Below are 15,557 nucleotides of genomic sequence, written 5' to 3'. Positions count from 1 at the left end.
GTGAGAAACACTCCTCAAACGGAAGAGGGCAGCTGGCAGAAAAAAGGGCCGACGGACACTGAGAAAGACACTGCTACGTAATCTGAAAAGCGAATCAAGGGGCCGTCGGGAAGCACATTCAGCCCTCAGGCCGGCAGGAGTCAGAGGAGAGGGACCCCGGCCCGGAGGGAGCACGTGACCCGAAGGGGAAGCGCACGTTACTGCGACCCGGCGCCGCCCCTGCGCCGCCCGGCCTGGCTCATCAGCACCCGCGGCCGCAGCTGGGCCCCCGGGGGGCGTGAGGACAGGGAAGGGAAAGTAAACCGCCAAGAAACCCCTCCTCTCGGGTCCTGTCGGTGCAGGAAGCGGGGCGGGTGGGAGGCGCGCGGCAGCTGGGAGGGCGCCAGGCTCTGGACAAGAGGACGGAGCCGTGTGGTACCCTGCGACGCGCTTTCAGGAGAAGCACTGACCAAGGTGTCGCTCGAGCGCAGCCCCGGCTGGGGCACGGCGCCCGGGCCTCGCCAGCGCAAGCCGAATCTGCGCAGACATGCGGCCCGAGGCCCAGCCCCTCAGACACACTGTAGGGTTAAGTCTGGATTCGCGAGAGACGGCGGAACAAAAGACGGTGTTAGGCGTGGTTAATCTGAGGCGCTCACGCGCTCCCCCTTCGCTGAGTGGTGAACATACAGATAAACTTAGAAACGACGTGTAGATGGAACAGTTTGGAGAGACTGCTTTCTCCTCTGCCGTTCGAACCACTGCAAGTAACCCCAATGACACCCACGCTCCACGGGGCACCGCCCAGCACCGCCGCCCAGGGACAGAACTGGGGGTCGCGAGTGCGCGTGCGTGTGCGGCAGTAACACACACGAGAGCAGAGCAGAGTCAGCGCCCAGGCCTGAGCTGTGCTCAGCTGCGGGTGGCGGGCAGAGGGGCTGAACCCCGCCTTCCAGGCCCCCCCGCTTGTGGCTGCACCGCCGGTGGCGCTGCGAGCACGTGGGGACGCGGTCTGTCCTCGGGGCTCCTCCCCAACCGCCCTCCCCCTCCGGCGTGTCCCGCCTCCTGGGTGCCCCCGGGCTGGGTGCCGTGCGTGCTGTGAAGCAGATCTGTCTTCCGGTCACCGAGGGGACGAGCTTCCAGGAAGCTCCAAATACAAGGGCAAAGAGGAGGTGTTCCGTGACTGGTGAGGAAGCCCCCGGGTCCAGGAAGAGCCGGGCCCTCTGCCTGTGTACAGAGACCCTCATGCACCCCGAGGTGCTTCAACAAGGAAGCCGAGGCTGAGTCAGAGGACGGCGCCCGGCTGCGTCATCCGGGGTCGGTGCTCTCCTGCGGGGACGGCTCCACAGGTGGCTCAGGGGGCCCGGGGAGGGACCCTGGGGCAGGAGAAGTGCAGGCCCCTAGGAGGCTGATGCCGGGGCGTCCTGTTGATAAAACCTCCTGCACTGCATTTGGAGACCCCGCTGCAGGGCAGCCTTTTGGGACAGCATGGGCTGCACAGGGTGTCCCTCCCGCCCCCCAGGGAGACGCCAGCCAACAGCCAGGCGGGACCCCGTGGCTGTCGCAGCCTCTGTGCAGAGACACAAACGTCGACTGTGCTGAAACCTGGCTGGTCCTGCGGGAGAGGCTCTGGGACCGCGGTGCCCACTCGTGCGGCCGTGTCCCGGGGCCCGGGGACCAGGGTTGGGGGCCACGGTGGCAGTGCCTTGTGCTGGGAAGAGCAAAACCTTCAGTCTCAGCTAAATCATGTTTGGAGTATTCCTATATCCAACACGACTGAGTTTTAGTAATCAAAACTCACCTCAAAGACTGGACACAGCTGCAAGTCGTGGTTAATAAATGCCTAAAGTTGATACCAGCTTCCTTTCCTCTCAGCAGAACGTGCAATAATTGTATTTTGTTTTCACAACCAACAGCACAGTCCCCTAGAGAAACGCTAACAGATTTAATTTGGGGAAAATTTAAGGCTCAAGAATCAGCTCAGATTCATTGTGGAATAAAGCAAGAACGTGAACAGGAACATAAATCACGTATGTACGTTTCCTCCCTCATGTCCCAGCCTCTCAGCTCTTTGCTGTAAAGAGGCACGTGGACCCGCACCTGAAGTCTGCTGTTTAATAAGATGCACAATTATTTTAGCAACTACGGCAAATAAACACACATTATTATTTTATACCGGTGTCCAACCAACCAGATCAAACAATCCATAACGCATTTCTTTTTCAAATTGCTGGTTACGACCAGCTTAGCATTTTTGGCAGAAAGAAAAAGAACAGAGTAGCACGGCAGGTGGTAAGGTCACTATTTTCCCTAACAAAGGCTGCTTCAGGTACGTGTGTGCACGTGTCCACGTGCGTGCAGGGGAGCACCTGTCCTGGGGTGTGGAAGGCCGTCCGGACCCCGAGGCAGAGAGGACGCGCGTGGGCTCCTGCCTGCCCTGTCCGGTCACGACAGCGGAGGCTCTGCTGCTTCTTCAAAGAGATGCACGCGTAGGTCACTGTAACACAACACCGGGCTCCAGGGTGTGTGATCAGGTCAGGGCCACAGGGCACGTTCCAAGGAAAAACCGTCCAGACCACACCTGTTCAACTGTTTCTGAAAAGCCTGAGAACTCAGGTGACGTCACCGATTTTGAGACAAGGGGTCTTCTGACCCCTGTCCTGGTCTTGGCTTCCCGCATCTTCGCCGTGAAGCGTGCAGACGGGGACCTCTGAGCTGACCCGGGCGGGGCGGGGGGGTCCTGAGCTCCCGGGATGTGTCAGACGACATTCCCCGTCACACTCGGGAAGGCGCCGGTCATCACGTCCCCGGCATCCCTGCCACGTGCGCGCCGAGGGCCTGGCGGTGCCATCTGAGACGCTGTCCCCCGGACCCTTAGGCGGTTCTCAGTCTCCGCGGCTCTGGGAACGCATCCCGTCTGTTCCTCTGATACGCGGGTGCCCTCTCGGGCAGCTTCTCTGGCCTCTTCTGTCTTGTCTGTGGATCACTCGTCTGTCTCTCCGACGTCTCGTGATTCTTTTTGCCGGAAACTGGACGTTTTAGTTACTGCGTTGCAGCCACTCCGGGCCCTGGTCTCCCCTCCCCCCAGGGCGGGGCTGTTCTGGTGAAGCGGCTGCACCGGCACCCCCCCCCACCCGCCCACCAACAGCGCAACGTCTCTGGGGTCCAGCCTTGGGTGCGGGCTCAGTGCAGGGAGAGAGAAAGGCACACACAACTGAAACAGCACCGCTTTTTATCCATCACGCTGCAGGGGCCAGAAGCCGTCACGAAGCACCGTGTCAGGGAGGGTGGGGGACAGCCAGCCCTCTCACCATCGGCACGACCCTCCACGGTCGGAGGGCAACGCGAAGCAGCTACCAGGTCAAGAGTGCAAAGGCCTTCCGACCTCGGCGATTCCGCCTTCAGAAGTGGACTGTGCGTGATGAGCTCGCACACGCAAAGGGCTGGGGCGCCAGCGTGTCACCACGGCGCCGTCGGCTACGGCAGGTTAAACATCACAAATCGACACGCGAATCGACGGGAAGCCACGTGTCCACGCAACAAAAGGGCAGCTCCTCAGCCAGAGCCTGGGGAATTCACAACCTGAACCAAGCACCTTGGTCCCAGGGTCGCCAGCCGGCAGCGCAGACAGAAGGTGTCTGACGGCAAAGCAGCGACAGGGTGGAGGCGGAGGGCTGGCTGGGAAGCGGCCTCCGGGCTCCACCCCGGCAGCAGCGCTGGCTCTGCTCTCTGGTCACAAACACCAGGCCCACGTCTCCTCCATCTTTAGAAATGACCAACCTCCCCAGCGTAGTAAAGACAGCCTTGCCTAGGCGACCACCCAGCCCTGAGAACAGCTCTCACGCGTGAGGGCCCCTGCACACCTTCGCACCGCCTGTCTACACGTGCGGCTGGGACCGCGGCCACCGCGCCCCTGCGGAGAAGGGGAGGCGGCCGAGGGACCGGGTGGGATGGGCAAGGTGCTGAGACTCAACTCCCCGGCACTCGGACAACGGTCTGTGGGGAGAGCGAGCCGGCTTCCGCTGGCCAAGCCCACCGCCCACGACACGAGACCCCAGGCCGAGTCTCCACGTCGCGCGTCTCCTGCGAGTGGTGGGGACAGGGCGGCGTCTCCAACGCCTGCGGACGCCTTGTCTGGCAAGTGCCTGCCAAACGGCCCTGACTTCTCACTCAGGGATCTACCTCAAGGAGCGGACGTGCCCCTCCAGCTGCCACGTGTAAAACGGGCGTCTGACGTCTGTTCCTTTGAAGGAAGAGTGGATCGTTCTCAGTGGACAAGCCAAAACCCCACCCCCGTCCTTCCATCAGAAGTCACCTTCAGGTTCCAGTGACATTAAGATCCCGTAGAAGAGCCCGGCCACTCAGGCCGGCAGGATGTGCTGCCGACCACTCGGGAGAAGCCAGGCCGCGATCCGGGGCGCAAGGCGCCACCGCTCGCGGCAAGGGCCACGGACCGAGATGCTCTGCAGGCAAGAAACAAACCCCCCAAACGGGTCTGATTTAATTTCAAGTAAAAACGCCACCATGGGAAAATCCAAAGCGTCCACGCTTCCACACCTAGAGCCCGCTGACAAGGATAACACACACGCGAAAACCACATGCGCCAACTTCTGGGCGGAGAAAGGGATGAGCTCCCGAGCCCGATCACGGCGCCTCAGCCCCGACGCAGGGCAGACTCGACGTCGGGTACAGGGAGGCGCCGGGCGGCGGAGGGGCAGGCGGGGCGGGAACAAGGGTCTCTGGCCGCCCGGGGGAGGCGGCATCTGGGCGGACCCCGGGCTTGTGCTCCTCATCTCAGAGTCCCACACCACTGAGGTCAAGCCCCACAGCATGGTGAGAAACAGCAGCTGCGCTGAGGCTGGCGAGGAGACTGGGGCCGGGGTGGGGCTCCTGAGCACGCCCCCGCCCGCCCCACGCCGGCCCAGCGCGGCCCACAGCCCCGGGCCAGGCCACCGGCCCCGGTGCTGGACTCGCTGGCACCGTGCACGGCTGACAGGAGCCGCAGAGGACGCAGGCCACACGCCTCCGGCCCCGACGGCAGCACCAAACCACCGCAGGCAAGGCTCCTTCCGCGTGGCCCTGAGCTACTTCACGTGTGGGCAGGTGATTCCGTGGAGACAAAGCAGGACGCTGGCCCCAGGACCCCGGCCCGTCCTTCCCAGTCTTAGGGAAAAGACTTCATGTCTTTCTCTTCACTTGGCAGAGAAAACACAATCAGGCACGCAGAGCAGCCCAGCAGCACTGGAACCGGGGTTCTGGGAGTGGACTCCTCAGAGAGGCCCCAGCTCCCCACGTCCCTCGAGAGCCCCACGGGACCCTCGCACTGAGCTGAAGACGCAGCTGAGTCAAACAGCTGTGTAAGGCAGGGGCCCCCAATCCCTGGGCCACAGACCGGTACCAGTCCGTGGCCTGTCAGGAACCGGGCCGCACGGCAGCAGGTGAGCGGCGGGTGAGCGAGCGAAGCTCCGTCTGTATCTAGAGCCGCTCCCCGGCCTGGGCCACAGACCAGTCCGTGGCCTGTCAGGAACCGGGCCGCACGGCAGCAGGTGAGCGGCGGGTGAGCGAGCGAAGCTCCGTCTGTATCTAGAGCCGCTCCCCGGCGCTCGCATCACCGCCTGAGCTCCGCCTCCCGTCAGCTCAGGGGCGGCATTAGGTTCCCAAGGGGGACGAGCGCTGCGGGGAGCTGCGCACGCGAGGGATCTAGGCCGCGCGCTCCTTATGAGAGTCTAACGCCTGAGGATCTGACGCGGAGCCGAGGCGGTGAGGCCGGCGCTGGGGAGCGGCTGCGGATACAGATTACCGTTAGCAGGGAGGTCTGGCCGCACAGGGACCATCAGAAATCCCCGGCTCGCAGACTCGTATCAAAACCCGCTCAGTGAGCGGCAAGTGAAAACAAGCTCAGGGCTCCCGCTGATGCCGCACTGTGGTGAACTGCATGCTTATTTCATCGTACGTTACGATGTGATAATAACAGAGTACACAATAAACGTAATGCCTTGAGTCATCCCGAAAGAAACCACCCCTCCCCTGCCGCAGGTTTGATCCCTGGCTGGGGAACTAAGATCCCGCATGCCGCGAGGTATGGCAAAAAAAAATAAGAATCATACATACATACATACGTACGTACATACCGATAAGTAAATAAAGTAAAATACGGTAAAATAAAAAAGAAAGCACAATCGTACCCTCCTACCTGATTCAGTGTCAGCACTTACGGTCCTAACAAGCTGAGTAACCCCGAGAGCAGACACTGGTGCTGGCAGCTGCCCTCGACCCATGCCCTGCACACGCGTGAGGTCACGCGGGGTCCAGTTCTCACCACGACCTGCCTCTGAACACTCGAAACCCTGGGAAGACCAATGCCCCCCACAGGGGCTGGGAACACACACCGTGCAGCCGGACACAGAGCACGGGGCCGCCATCGGTGGACAGCACGCTGCTCCTGGCCGTGTCCCGTCCTGGGTCCACACACAGCAGCCCTCCAGACATGAGCGGGGACTCAGGGAGAGGAGCCCCACCGCAGGCTCCTGGGCCGCTGGGACCACACCTGGGCACGAACCACCACCTACAACGGACACTGTGCACTCTGTGAAGGGGAAGAGTTACATCTGCCCAGATGGTAACTGAATCATAAACAACTTGATAAAAATCGAGGGCACCACAAATGTAATATTCTAAAAAACCTGTAACATGCTTTGTATGTTTCACACACAGGACAGTGACCTTTGCCCTCTCAGGACCACCCAGACCGACGCCTTTAGGTCTCTTACCCCCTTCACTATTGCCTTGAAAATGATACCCGCACATCACGGTCCGTAACAACGCTGGGAAGATACAACAGGATAACAACCGCGCACTGATCAGCACGGAAGGTGTCTGGCGCTCGCGGGGCAGCGCACAGGACCCCCTCCCCTGGGCCCCCCCCGCCTCCCGGCCCCTCCCCTCACCTGAGCCCCCCGACTGCCCCCCTCCTCTCGCAGGCCCCCTCACCTGGGCCCCCGGCCGTCTGCCGCATTCCTCTCGGGGGGTGGCGCTGAGCGGGGCGTGGCCCCCCCTGGGGCCCCCAGGGCCTCGGGCTGCCCGGGCCTCGGCCCCCACTCCCGCTCCTCCGCATCTCCCGGCTTCTTCTTCTCGCTGTCACTGTCATCGCTGCCCTCTCCTAGGATGTCATCCACCTGACAAAGGGCCAAGAGTCAGCACAAGATCGCCCTTGTGAAGAGTCCACGCGACGGTCCCTCCCCCGGGAGTGACACCACCGCAGATTTCTGCACGGGCCCCGCGTCCCGTGACTAAGCACGCAGGACACCTCGTAAGGCTCCAACACGCGGCCTGCCGCGAGACGGATGCAAACCGACAGCACCGAGGAGCGAGGACGAGGCCCACGGGGTGGACGACGGGAGGCAGAGGCGGCCCAGGCTGTCCCTCCTCCGCGCCCACCCCGCCGGGTCCTGGGACCCACGCGGCCGCGTGTGGGGTGCCTGCCCGTCTGTCTTCTCTGACAGACCTCAGGCTTAACTGTTCAGACACGGCAAGGGAGGGTGGTTGGGGGGCAGGGGGCAGGGCCCCGACGACACCTGAGGCCCACGACGGAGGACGGGGCGATGGAAAGAGGAAGGCAGCGGCGGGAGGAGGACGGGCCCCCGTTTCCTGAACGCGGGCCCGCCAGCACCTTTTCCGGGAAGGAGCAGAGACCCACGTCCCGTCGGCTAGCGTAACTACGTTCCTGTGGCCTCAGAGCGGGGTCGTTACTTGACAAGTCTGACCTGCGAAGCCGCTTCACGTGTGCGAAAGGACAAGGGGCCTGTTCATGGGGCTCGGCCCCCGGCTCCCAGCCAGAGCTCCCAAACCCCCGAGTCTCCTGGACGAGGGGGCTCCTCTGCTCTAATGAGGCGACCGCGGAGGAGCGGCCTGGACCCTTCCGCCCCACCCCGGCCCCGGGAGGCCTCCCTAGAACCCCCAGGGCACAGGGCTCGGGAGCTTCTGGCCGGGACCCTCCCGACCTCACCGTGTGCCCTTCACCTGCTGCCGGTCAGGCCTCGACCGCGTGCCCGATTCCGCGCCTCCCAAGTTCTCAGCCGTCCCGGCAGGGGCGTGGGAACCGACGGGCGGCCGGCCGGTCAGAAGGACGCGTGACAAGCCGGGACCCCCCACTGACGACGGCGTCTGGCGTCGGGGAGTCCCGCGGGCCGCGCGCGCCCTGGGTTTCTCGGCTGCTGGCCGCGGCTGGGGGTGCAGGTCTCAGGGCAAAGCCAGGTGGGCACTGCCACACCCCGCTCAGCCGAGCAAGAGCGCCCGTCCACCAAACGCCCAGGGGACGACGCCCTGCGGCTCCAGCACGGCAAGGCTGGAGCCCAGCTAACAGCCAGCACTCGGGGGCCGCGCGGCACACGAGAGACAGAGGGCGGCCTGCGGGGGCTGACGAGGGCTGCGCCCACGCGGCTCGTGGGCTTTTGAACTTTAAACTACGGGGCGGGATGGCTACTTTATCAAGCGCAGAAAACACGCCAAGGAAGGCAGGCTGCTAGGTGGACTTCACTCACGGGAACTCTGACTTCGTCCAGCAAACCACCCACTTCCAACGGAGCCCTGAGTCAGGGAGGCTCCCGTGGGGCCCAGAACCCAGGACGGCCAGGGGACGCCCCGCCCACGCCCGCAGCGCCCTCCTGGGTGTGTGCCCTGCACAGCCGCTGCTCCCCGTGGCTCCACTGGGCCCGCTTCCCTGTGAGAGTCGTGGACTCGCAGTGGCTGGCAGGGACACCTCGGGGAAGGCACCGGAAACGGGACAGACCGGGTTTCAACCCTCTGATTAAATTCGAGGGCGGGGGGGGGACACCCCCTCTACAGAGCGGCTCCGACCAGCGACCACCAGCCACGCCCTGAGCGCTCAGGCCAAGGCTGACGTCGTTGAACCACTGTATCCAATTTCAAATCTATCAACACGCACTTTAGGGAGGGACGATGCACAGGGACCTCACAAGTTAAAATACGGAAACATTTTAATTGACAGTTAAAGTGCTGGCTTCATCGTCAGGGGTCACGAGATCTTCACACGTAATATATCCTCTCGGGTGAAACTAAAGGCACTTAACAAAAAGCGTCTTATTGTATTAATTCTAACAGGTTACTGGCACTTACACTTCAGTGGTATATTTAGTTGGCTGGACTTAACTTCATTTTGATAAGCAAACCTCCTCTTGTCAAATTTTGCTCTGAAAATACTTCAGGTCTTTAACTCCGCCTCCCACCTTTGCAGGGGAAAAGAAAGAACTAAAAGAAGCCAATCGTTTAAAATCCGCCCGAAGCACGCAATCCCAGCAGCTCAGAGACCGCGGGGCGACCCCAGCCTGGGCCGCGTGCCGGGCCCCCCACGAAGGGCTCGCGCCTCGGCGGCGTTAGCACCAGGCCTGGCGGACAGCGCGGGCTCATCCCGCAGGACGTCTGGTCTCATCTAAACCCTGCTTGGTGTGCTCCCCCCGCTGCTTCCCTCACATAAAGCTCTGTATGAGGACAACTTGGCACCTCCTGAAAAACAGGGATCTGCAATGAACCACTGACTTCGTAAATGTTGTTTTAAAAACGCTCGTGTAAACATTTAAAAATCTTAATTAAGGGAAAATCTAAAAGCAAGTATGTGAAGAGAAATGCAAAATTCACTTTTTCCTCAAGCACCGAAATCTCTCAAAGGGCAAAAGTACGAATGACATCAATGCTCTTGGGAACGTTTCCATCCATCGACTTGGTCAAGATGCCGGATCACGAAGAGTGAGTGAAACTCATCTCAGCTTCTGAGCCGTGGAAGTGAGGCAGACGAGGGAGAAGCAGAAGAAATGGAAACAGAGCAAGTCCAGCCAGGAACGGCCAGAGGGGACACGGCCTCGTCCCAGCCCTCGTCCCGGCACCACCTTCTCGCCACTCTGCTACTTCGCCTGCAGCGGGAGGGACCTGACGCAGCGAGGGCCGTGCGCGGAGCACGAGTGAGCTCCTAAGCGGCGAGCAGCGCCGCCTGTGAAGAGGACACGCCTCCAAGGACCACGTGCGTGAATCCTAAGCTCCGGGCTCAGGCGACGCGCTTCTGCTAAGGTAGGAATGATACCACCCGAAGGGTCTTTAGACCAGCACCAGCGTACTTCTCTCGTGGCCAGAAGAACAAGCGTCCTGGTCGTTCTCCTTAATATGCTGCATTCTCACGAAATAAAACCGAAAGCACTACTGGGCCTATTAAACTTAACTTTCCCCGATGACGTTCCCGTACTGTGGAAAAGGGGACCAGAAGGCAGCCGTGTACATACCCGCGCGGTCGACCCTCGCCCAGACTTCACGCTTCAGGGGGACACCACCAGAGTCTGCTGGGCCGCCGTCAGGAGGGCCGCCCCTCCTGACACCCAGCTGGCACAGCGCGGCAGGAAGACACGCTGACTTGGGAGCCTGCTCCCCACACTGACGCTGACGGCCCGCCCGGCGGCGCCCGTCCCGCCTCAGGCTCGGATACAGTCCCGGGAGGAGACGCGGCCTCACACGGGTGTTGAGGCTGACCGCGCTGCACGGACTCGGGGCCACAGGGAGAGCCCGGCCACGCAAAAGGGCCGAAGACAAGAGGAGGAGAACATTCAGGTGCTCGTGGAAACAAGCCATTAAGCCCCCGCACACGCGTCCTGCTCCCAAAACACGCAGTAAGCACGCCCAGTACCCGAGAAACGCGTGCTCTGGCCTCGCAGCAGCTCAGGTGAGCCCACACGCGGGGGGAGGAGGGCACGCGGGTGTCAACCCCCACCCCCAACCCGTGACCATCTGCGTCCCGCTGGGCCGGCCTTTCCCCCAGCCTGCTTCCATCCCAGGGGAGGAGGAGCCTGGACGTCGTGGCCACCTTTGGAGACACTCCACAACTGGCCACACTAGTCTGTGCCATCACAGGCAGTACGTTTAAGCGTTCCACCAAATTTGAGGTCTTCAGCCATGATCTCCCCAAGTATTTTTTCTGCACCGATCTCTCCCTCTTATCAGCTCGGACGACACAAACATTCAACTTCTGATTTGACCCCGGTGTCCCTGAGACTCCGAGCCCCCTGCCCGGTCTGTTTTCCTGTTGTTCCTCAGGGTGAGTCCTCTAACCCTGTCTTCAAGTTCGCTTAATCTTTCCTCGACACTCCCGTCACCAGGGGTCCTCCTGGGGAATTCCAGGGCATCTGCCTGAGCGCGTGTCCAGTCCTGATGTCTCCATGTGCTGCTTCTTCGTGGTCTGCACTCTCTTCAAGGCTGTGCCTCTCCCAGTGGCCACGGCCACGGCCACGGCTACGCCCACTGCTGTAGTGCTGGTCTGATGACCCCAACGCCTGGGCTATCCGGGCAGGCGCCTGCTGTCACTCTCTTGGGAATCGCCCGTTCCTGTGTTCACGTGGTGAGTAACTGTTCAATGGTGTGCTGGACATCCTGAATATTACGTCCTGGTAGAAGCTCTGGAGAACAGGGCTTTGTGTTTTAGCAGGTGACCAGCCCAGTCAGGCTAAGATGGAAAGTTCTGTCCTGCCGGCCGTGGACTGCGACGCGAGTTGCACGCCTTTGCAGCGCTGTCCGCCCACACCCAGCACGACTGGGATCGACTTCTAACAAATAGTCAAAGACAGAAAAAGTGGGAGGGGCAGAAACGGAGCCGGAAGCCAAGGCAGCACACGGGACACGCGCACGCACACGCGGGCCACCGCAGAGCGCGAGGAGCGCAGGAAGGTGGCAGAGGAGGGAGGTGTGCCGTGCGCTCAGCGCACCTGCAGGCGTGAGATGCAGCCGCGTCAAGCGCGCCAGAGGAAGAGTCCAACCCTGCACTGGCCGGGGGGCGGGGCCACACGGGCGCCGTCCACACGCGCCCACATCTGCTCCCCCGACGCGTGCACCGCTTGTGCATCGTGCTAACTGTGCACCTCCAGCCGAGCAGACGCCGCACGGCAGGCGCCGTGAGAACTTGCCACGCTTTTCTTGTGCATCTGCTAGTAACAAAAACACGTGCTGACGGAACTGATCACCAGCAAAAACATGCTGTGAGAAGACGCCACCGCCTCTGGGAGATGACAGCTTTATGGCAACCACGCAGAATGGAAGACCCCATCAATCCTAAGAATCATCATAATTTGCTCAAAGAATCACGAATGCGCTAACGGCCCTGACTTTTGAACACAAACCCAAACGCTGCTGGACCACGCCTGCTCCAGCCTCCCAACTCCCTGAAGCTGCGTCTTCAGGTAGCTTCTGGGATCACCTGGCTTCTTCTCCATGTTTTGAAGCTCGTGGAAAACGTGCCTATCTTAATCAGAACATAATCCTCACAAGACAGTGTTTGCCGCCAGCACAGACTGGACCCGCTGTCGGGGGTGGGATAAGCAACCCTGCAGACCTCCCTGGGGCAACAGCCCCGTGACACGCGCGGCAAAAGGGACCACGGTAGTGAGGGCAGCAGGCTGAAACTGCCACCCACGTGTGCAGCGGTGCTCTCTCGGGGTCAAGGGACCGCCTTCGGACACAGTGGTTACTGCGTATCAAAGGCTTTAACCCACCAGAAAGCAAACCTGTGCCCGAGGTCTCAGTTTCTCCAGTGAAACGTGTTACTGTCCACAGATGGGAAATGGACAGGATTTCCTCGCTGTGCTGACGGGCGGTGCTCGCTGGTCGTACGTCCAAACAGACGTACGTGTCAACAGAAACGAAGCATGCCCCCAAACTACCAAATAAAGTCAACGATCTCCTCCTCGACAGAGGCTGCCGCGGTGCTGAAAGGGAACTGCCGCCCAAAGTCTGCACGCGGGCTGCACGCAGAGAGGCCACACCCTCACCGCTTCCTCCCGAACCACGGCAGACGGGGAGTTGCTGAGCCTCTACTCAGCAAACAGCTTTTTCACGTGAACCAAAATACGCAAATACAACCATCTGGCATCGACGAGACAAAGACAGCGGTGACCACACCAGATGTGCGTATACTTTTGCTTCTTTGAAAAAAGCAACGAGGAGGTTCTGCTCAGATTCTGGGTCTGCAAAGATGCTCATCTGAAACGCCAGCCGGCACGTGGCGTGTCACAAGGACAGCAGCACTCCTAATCAGGTTTGGGTGCAGGCTGCGAGTACAGAACACCTTGGTGCTGGTGAGATGTGCCTTTTGGTGAGAGCTGACCTGGAAATGAAGGGTTCCCGGCGGCTGGGGGCTGGGAGAGGCGTCTGTGCTTGGGACGCCCTGGCTATGGAGCCCCCACACGTGGTCCTCAAAGTGTAGAGCAGACAAGCACCTGTCGCTGCCAGTCCGGGCCCATCTGAAGAGCCCCCTCTGGTGGAGTAAACTACAACTACAACAGGCTCAGAGCCACTGCCCAGACGAGCACACAGGCAGCACCCTCTTCAGTAGTCCTGTTTCCCTGAACTTTAAGGAGAGGGAACACCTCTCTGGCCTCGGGCGCCTGCTGCGGCTCCACGGGGACCTCCCGCCCTTCGTGCGGCCCTGGGGACCACAGCCTGGCCTTCTCTGGGCAGAGCTGCAGGTGGCGGACACGGTCTCTGCCCAGCTCTGTCCGGCCTCGAATCCTAAAGCCCCACACGGCCCCCGCCCTGCCACGCAGGGAAGATGGAGAGCCGGGCACCCGCTCCCCTGGTCATCTGGCGCCCGGCACTGACCGAGCAGTCTCTCTGGGGCCCAGATGTCACCGGGAATCGAGCAGGACCCCCTGAGCACCGCTGGACACCAACCCCTGGTTCCCTCATTTATAAAACGACAGCCACGTTTGCTGGAATCCCAAGTCCAGGATTTCTCTCTCCTTCAAAACCTTTCTTCCTGAAGAGCCAAAACTAAGGTTTTAAGATCAATTTTCATTTCTGAAAGAAAAGTCAGCTTTCAGAGGGACGGGAAATGTATTTAACACTCATTTCATGTTAAGGTTTCGACACCCTTTGATGTGCAACAAACAAGTAGCAAAATCGTCGCCACCGCTTGACCCACGGAACCGTGTCTCTGCAGGGGTCCAGCAGCGAACCCGCCCGTCCACCGGGGAGGACCGGGGCGAGGGGGCAGGCAGGAGGAGAGAAGCGAGTGTCCAGCTGTCCCCCGCCAAGCCCCAGCAGGGAGCGTCCCTCACGTAGAACAACCAACATCCTTGATCAAGAAGACAGGCTTACGGCTAAAAAGCTTTTTCTAGGAGAAAACATTTTTATGAACAAACCCCAGCAGTGTGCTGGCTAAATGCTCAGAAAGGCAGGAAACGGCAAATAGAGAAATGCGGCACATCTGAAAGCAGGTTTAAGCGTCACGGGATAAATTATCGTCTGAAGGCGATGGTCTGAGTTGCTGGTAGGATTCTACACTGAACATAACATTCTCCTGCTGCCGCTGGAAGCAAGCTGAAACGCATCTCTGTCCTCAGGGCCCTCCCTGGCGTCCGCGACGGTCCGAGGACGACTGCTGTCTGCGCAGTACGAGTGGCCGCGGGGGCTGTCTGCCTCTAAGACGCAGACCCGGGGGCCGGAGGAGTGTGGGTCCTGATCCAGGCCCGGCTCCGTTTAGTGGGGCGTGAGGTGCGGTGTCCCCGACGGTGCCCGCGCAGAACAGCAGCCCCAGAGCCGTGCTGCCCAGGCCACCTTCCACGGGCGGGGGCCTTCTCTGAGGGGCCTGACCTAGGATGGACGAGGGGCACACAGGCCCTGGGGCGGCACGGGACACAGGGCGAGAGGGACACAGGGAGGCTGGCGGCCACTCCCGCTGCTTCCCTCGTGGGCCACAGACAAACAGCTGACTTGCAAAATTACCTGTAGTTTTGCCCTGGTCCTAAGGAGAATCCCCTCTGTATTTAATCTTCACTTCAAAAGGGATTCTGGGTCCTATTATCATTATTCCCACAGTTAAGCATTTGGAAAAAAACACCATTTCTACCCACGCTGCCTGAAACCTGTTAGTGGTGGAACAGCCAATTCCCAGTCATGATCTGGGTGTGTTTCAAAACCTACGTGCAACCTGACAGGGCAGAGGGTGTCTCGACCTGGGCCCTGAGGACGCGGGGGCCGCCCGGGCACTGCAGGCTGCTTGGCAGCTCCCGTGGCGCCCACCCACTCGACGCCAGGAGCCCCCTTATTAGCGACAACGCCAGACACCGCTGTGGGCCCCGGGGTGGAAGGCGGAGGTCAGGCCCGTCGGTGGGAGCGGAAACCTGCCTTCTATGTTGCCAATACGCCAAGTGGTTACTTCCTGCTGTTGTCACCTCCTCTCCCACACGTCCCGTGGAGACCAGAAGGCCAGGCTGAGGCCACACGCGAGGCATGCTGCGGCCGGGCCGGGGCTCACCTCTTTGTCCATACTCTCTAAGTCCTCCTTACACAGCGTGTACAGTGGCATGGTCTCCGACATGCTGGGCTGGCGCTTCCTTCTAGAAGGACCAGGCTGCTCTCCATCTTGATTAGCTGGCAAGTCTTCACCAAACATCTGCTGGTGATGTGGCTGAACCGCTCTGAAAGGAATTTCACAGGCCGCATATGAGGAAAGTTGGTCTGAGGTCACCTTTCCAGCCCCGAATCAGACTCCCGACTCTCGGGACAGGTAAACACGCACGCGCACACACACA

The 15,557-nt window shown here is 60.9% G+C and overlaps 1 protein-coding gene across 5 annotated transcripts in view; it reads right to left on the bottom strand.

Moving 5' to 3' along the window:
* The window catches only part of CTDP1 (CTD phosphatase subunit 1), a 47,300-nt gene that overhangs the window by 1,407 nt on the left and 30,336 nt on the right, over positions 1-15,557 (bottom strand). For all 5 annotated transcript variants that reach the window (XM_055080359.1, XM_024133980.3, XM_055080358.1 and 2 more), the window contains 2 exons: positions 15,281-15,443; positions 6,967-7,151 (listed from right to left, as the gene is read on the bottom strand). In XM_055080359.1, coding sequence (XP_054936334.1) covers positions 6,967-7,151; positions 15,281-15,443 — 348 coding nt within the window. The remainder of the gene's footprint in view (positions 1-6,966; positions 7,152-15,280; positions 15,444-15,557) is intronic.

The sequence above is a fragment of the Physeter macrocephalus genome, chromosome 19 (genome assembly GCF_002837175.3).
Source record: "Physeter macrocephalus isolate SW-GA chromosome 19, ASM283717v5, whole genome shotgun sequence".
Taxonomy (NCBI): Eukaryota; Metazoa; Chordata; class Mammalia; order Artiodactyla; family Physeteridae; genus Physeter; species Physeter macrocephalus.
This window is presented reverse-complemented; position numbering and strand designations above follow the sequence as displayed.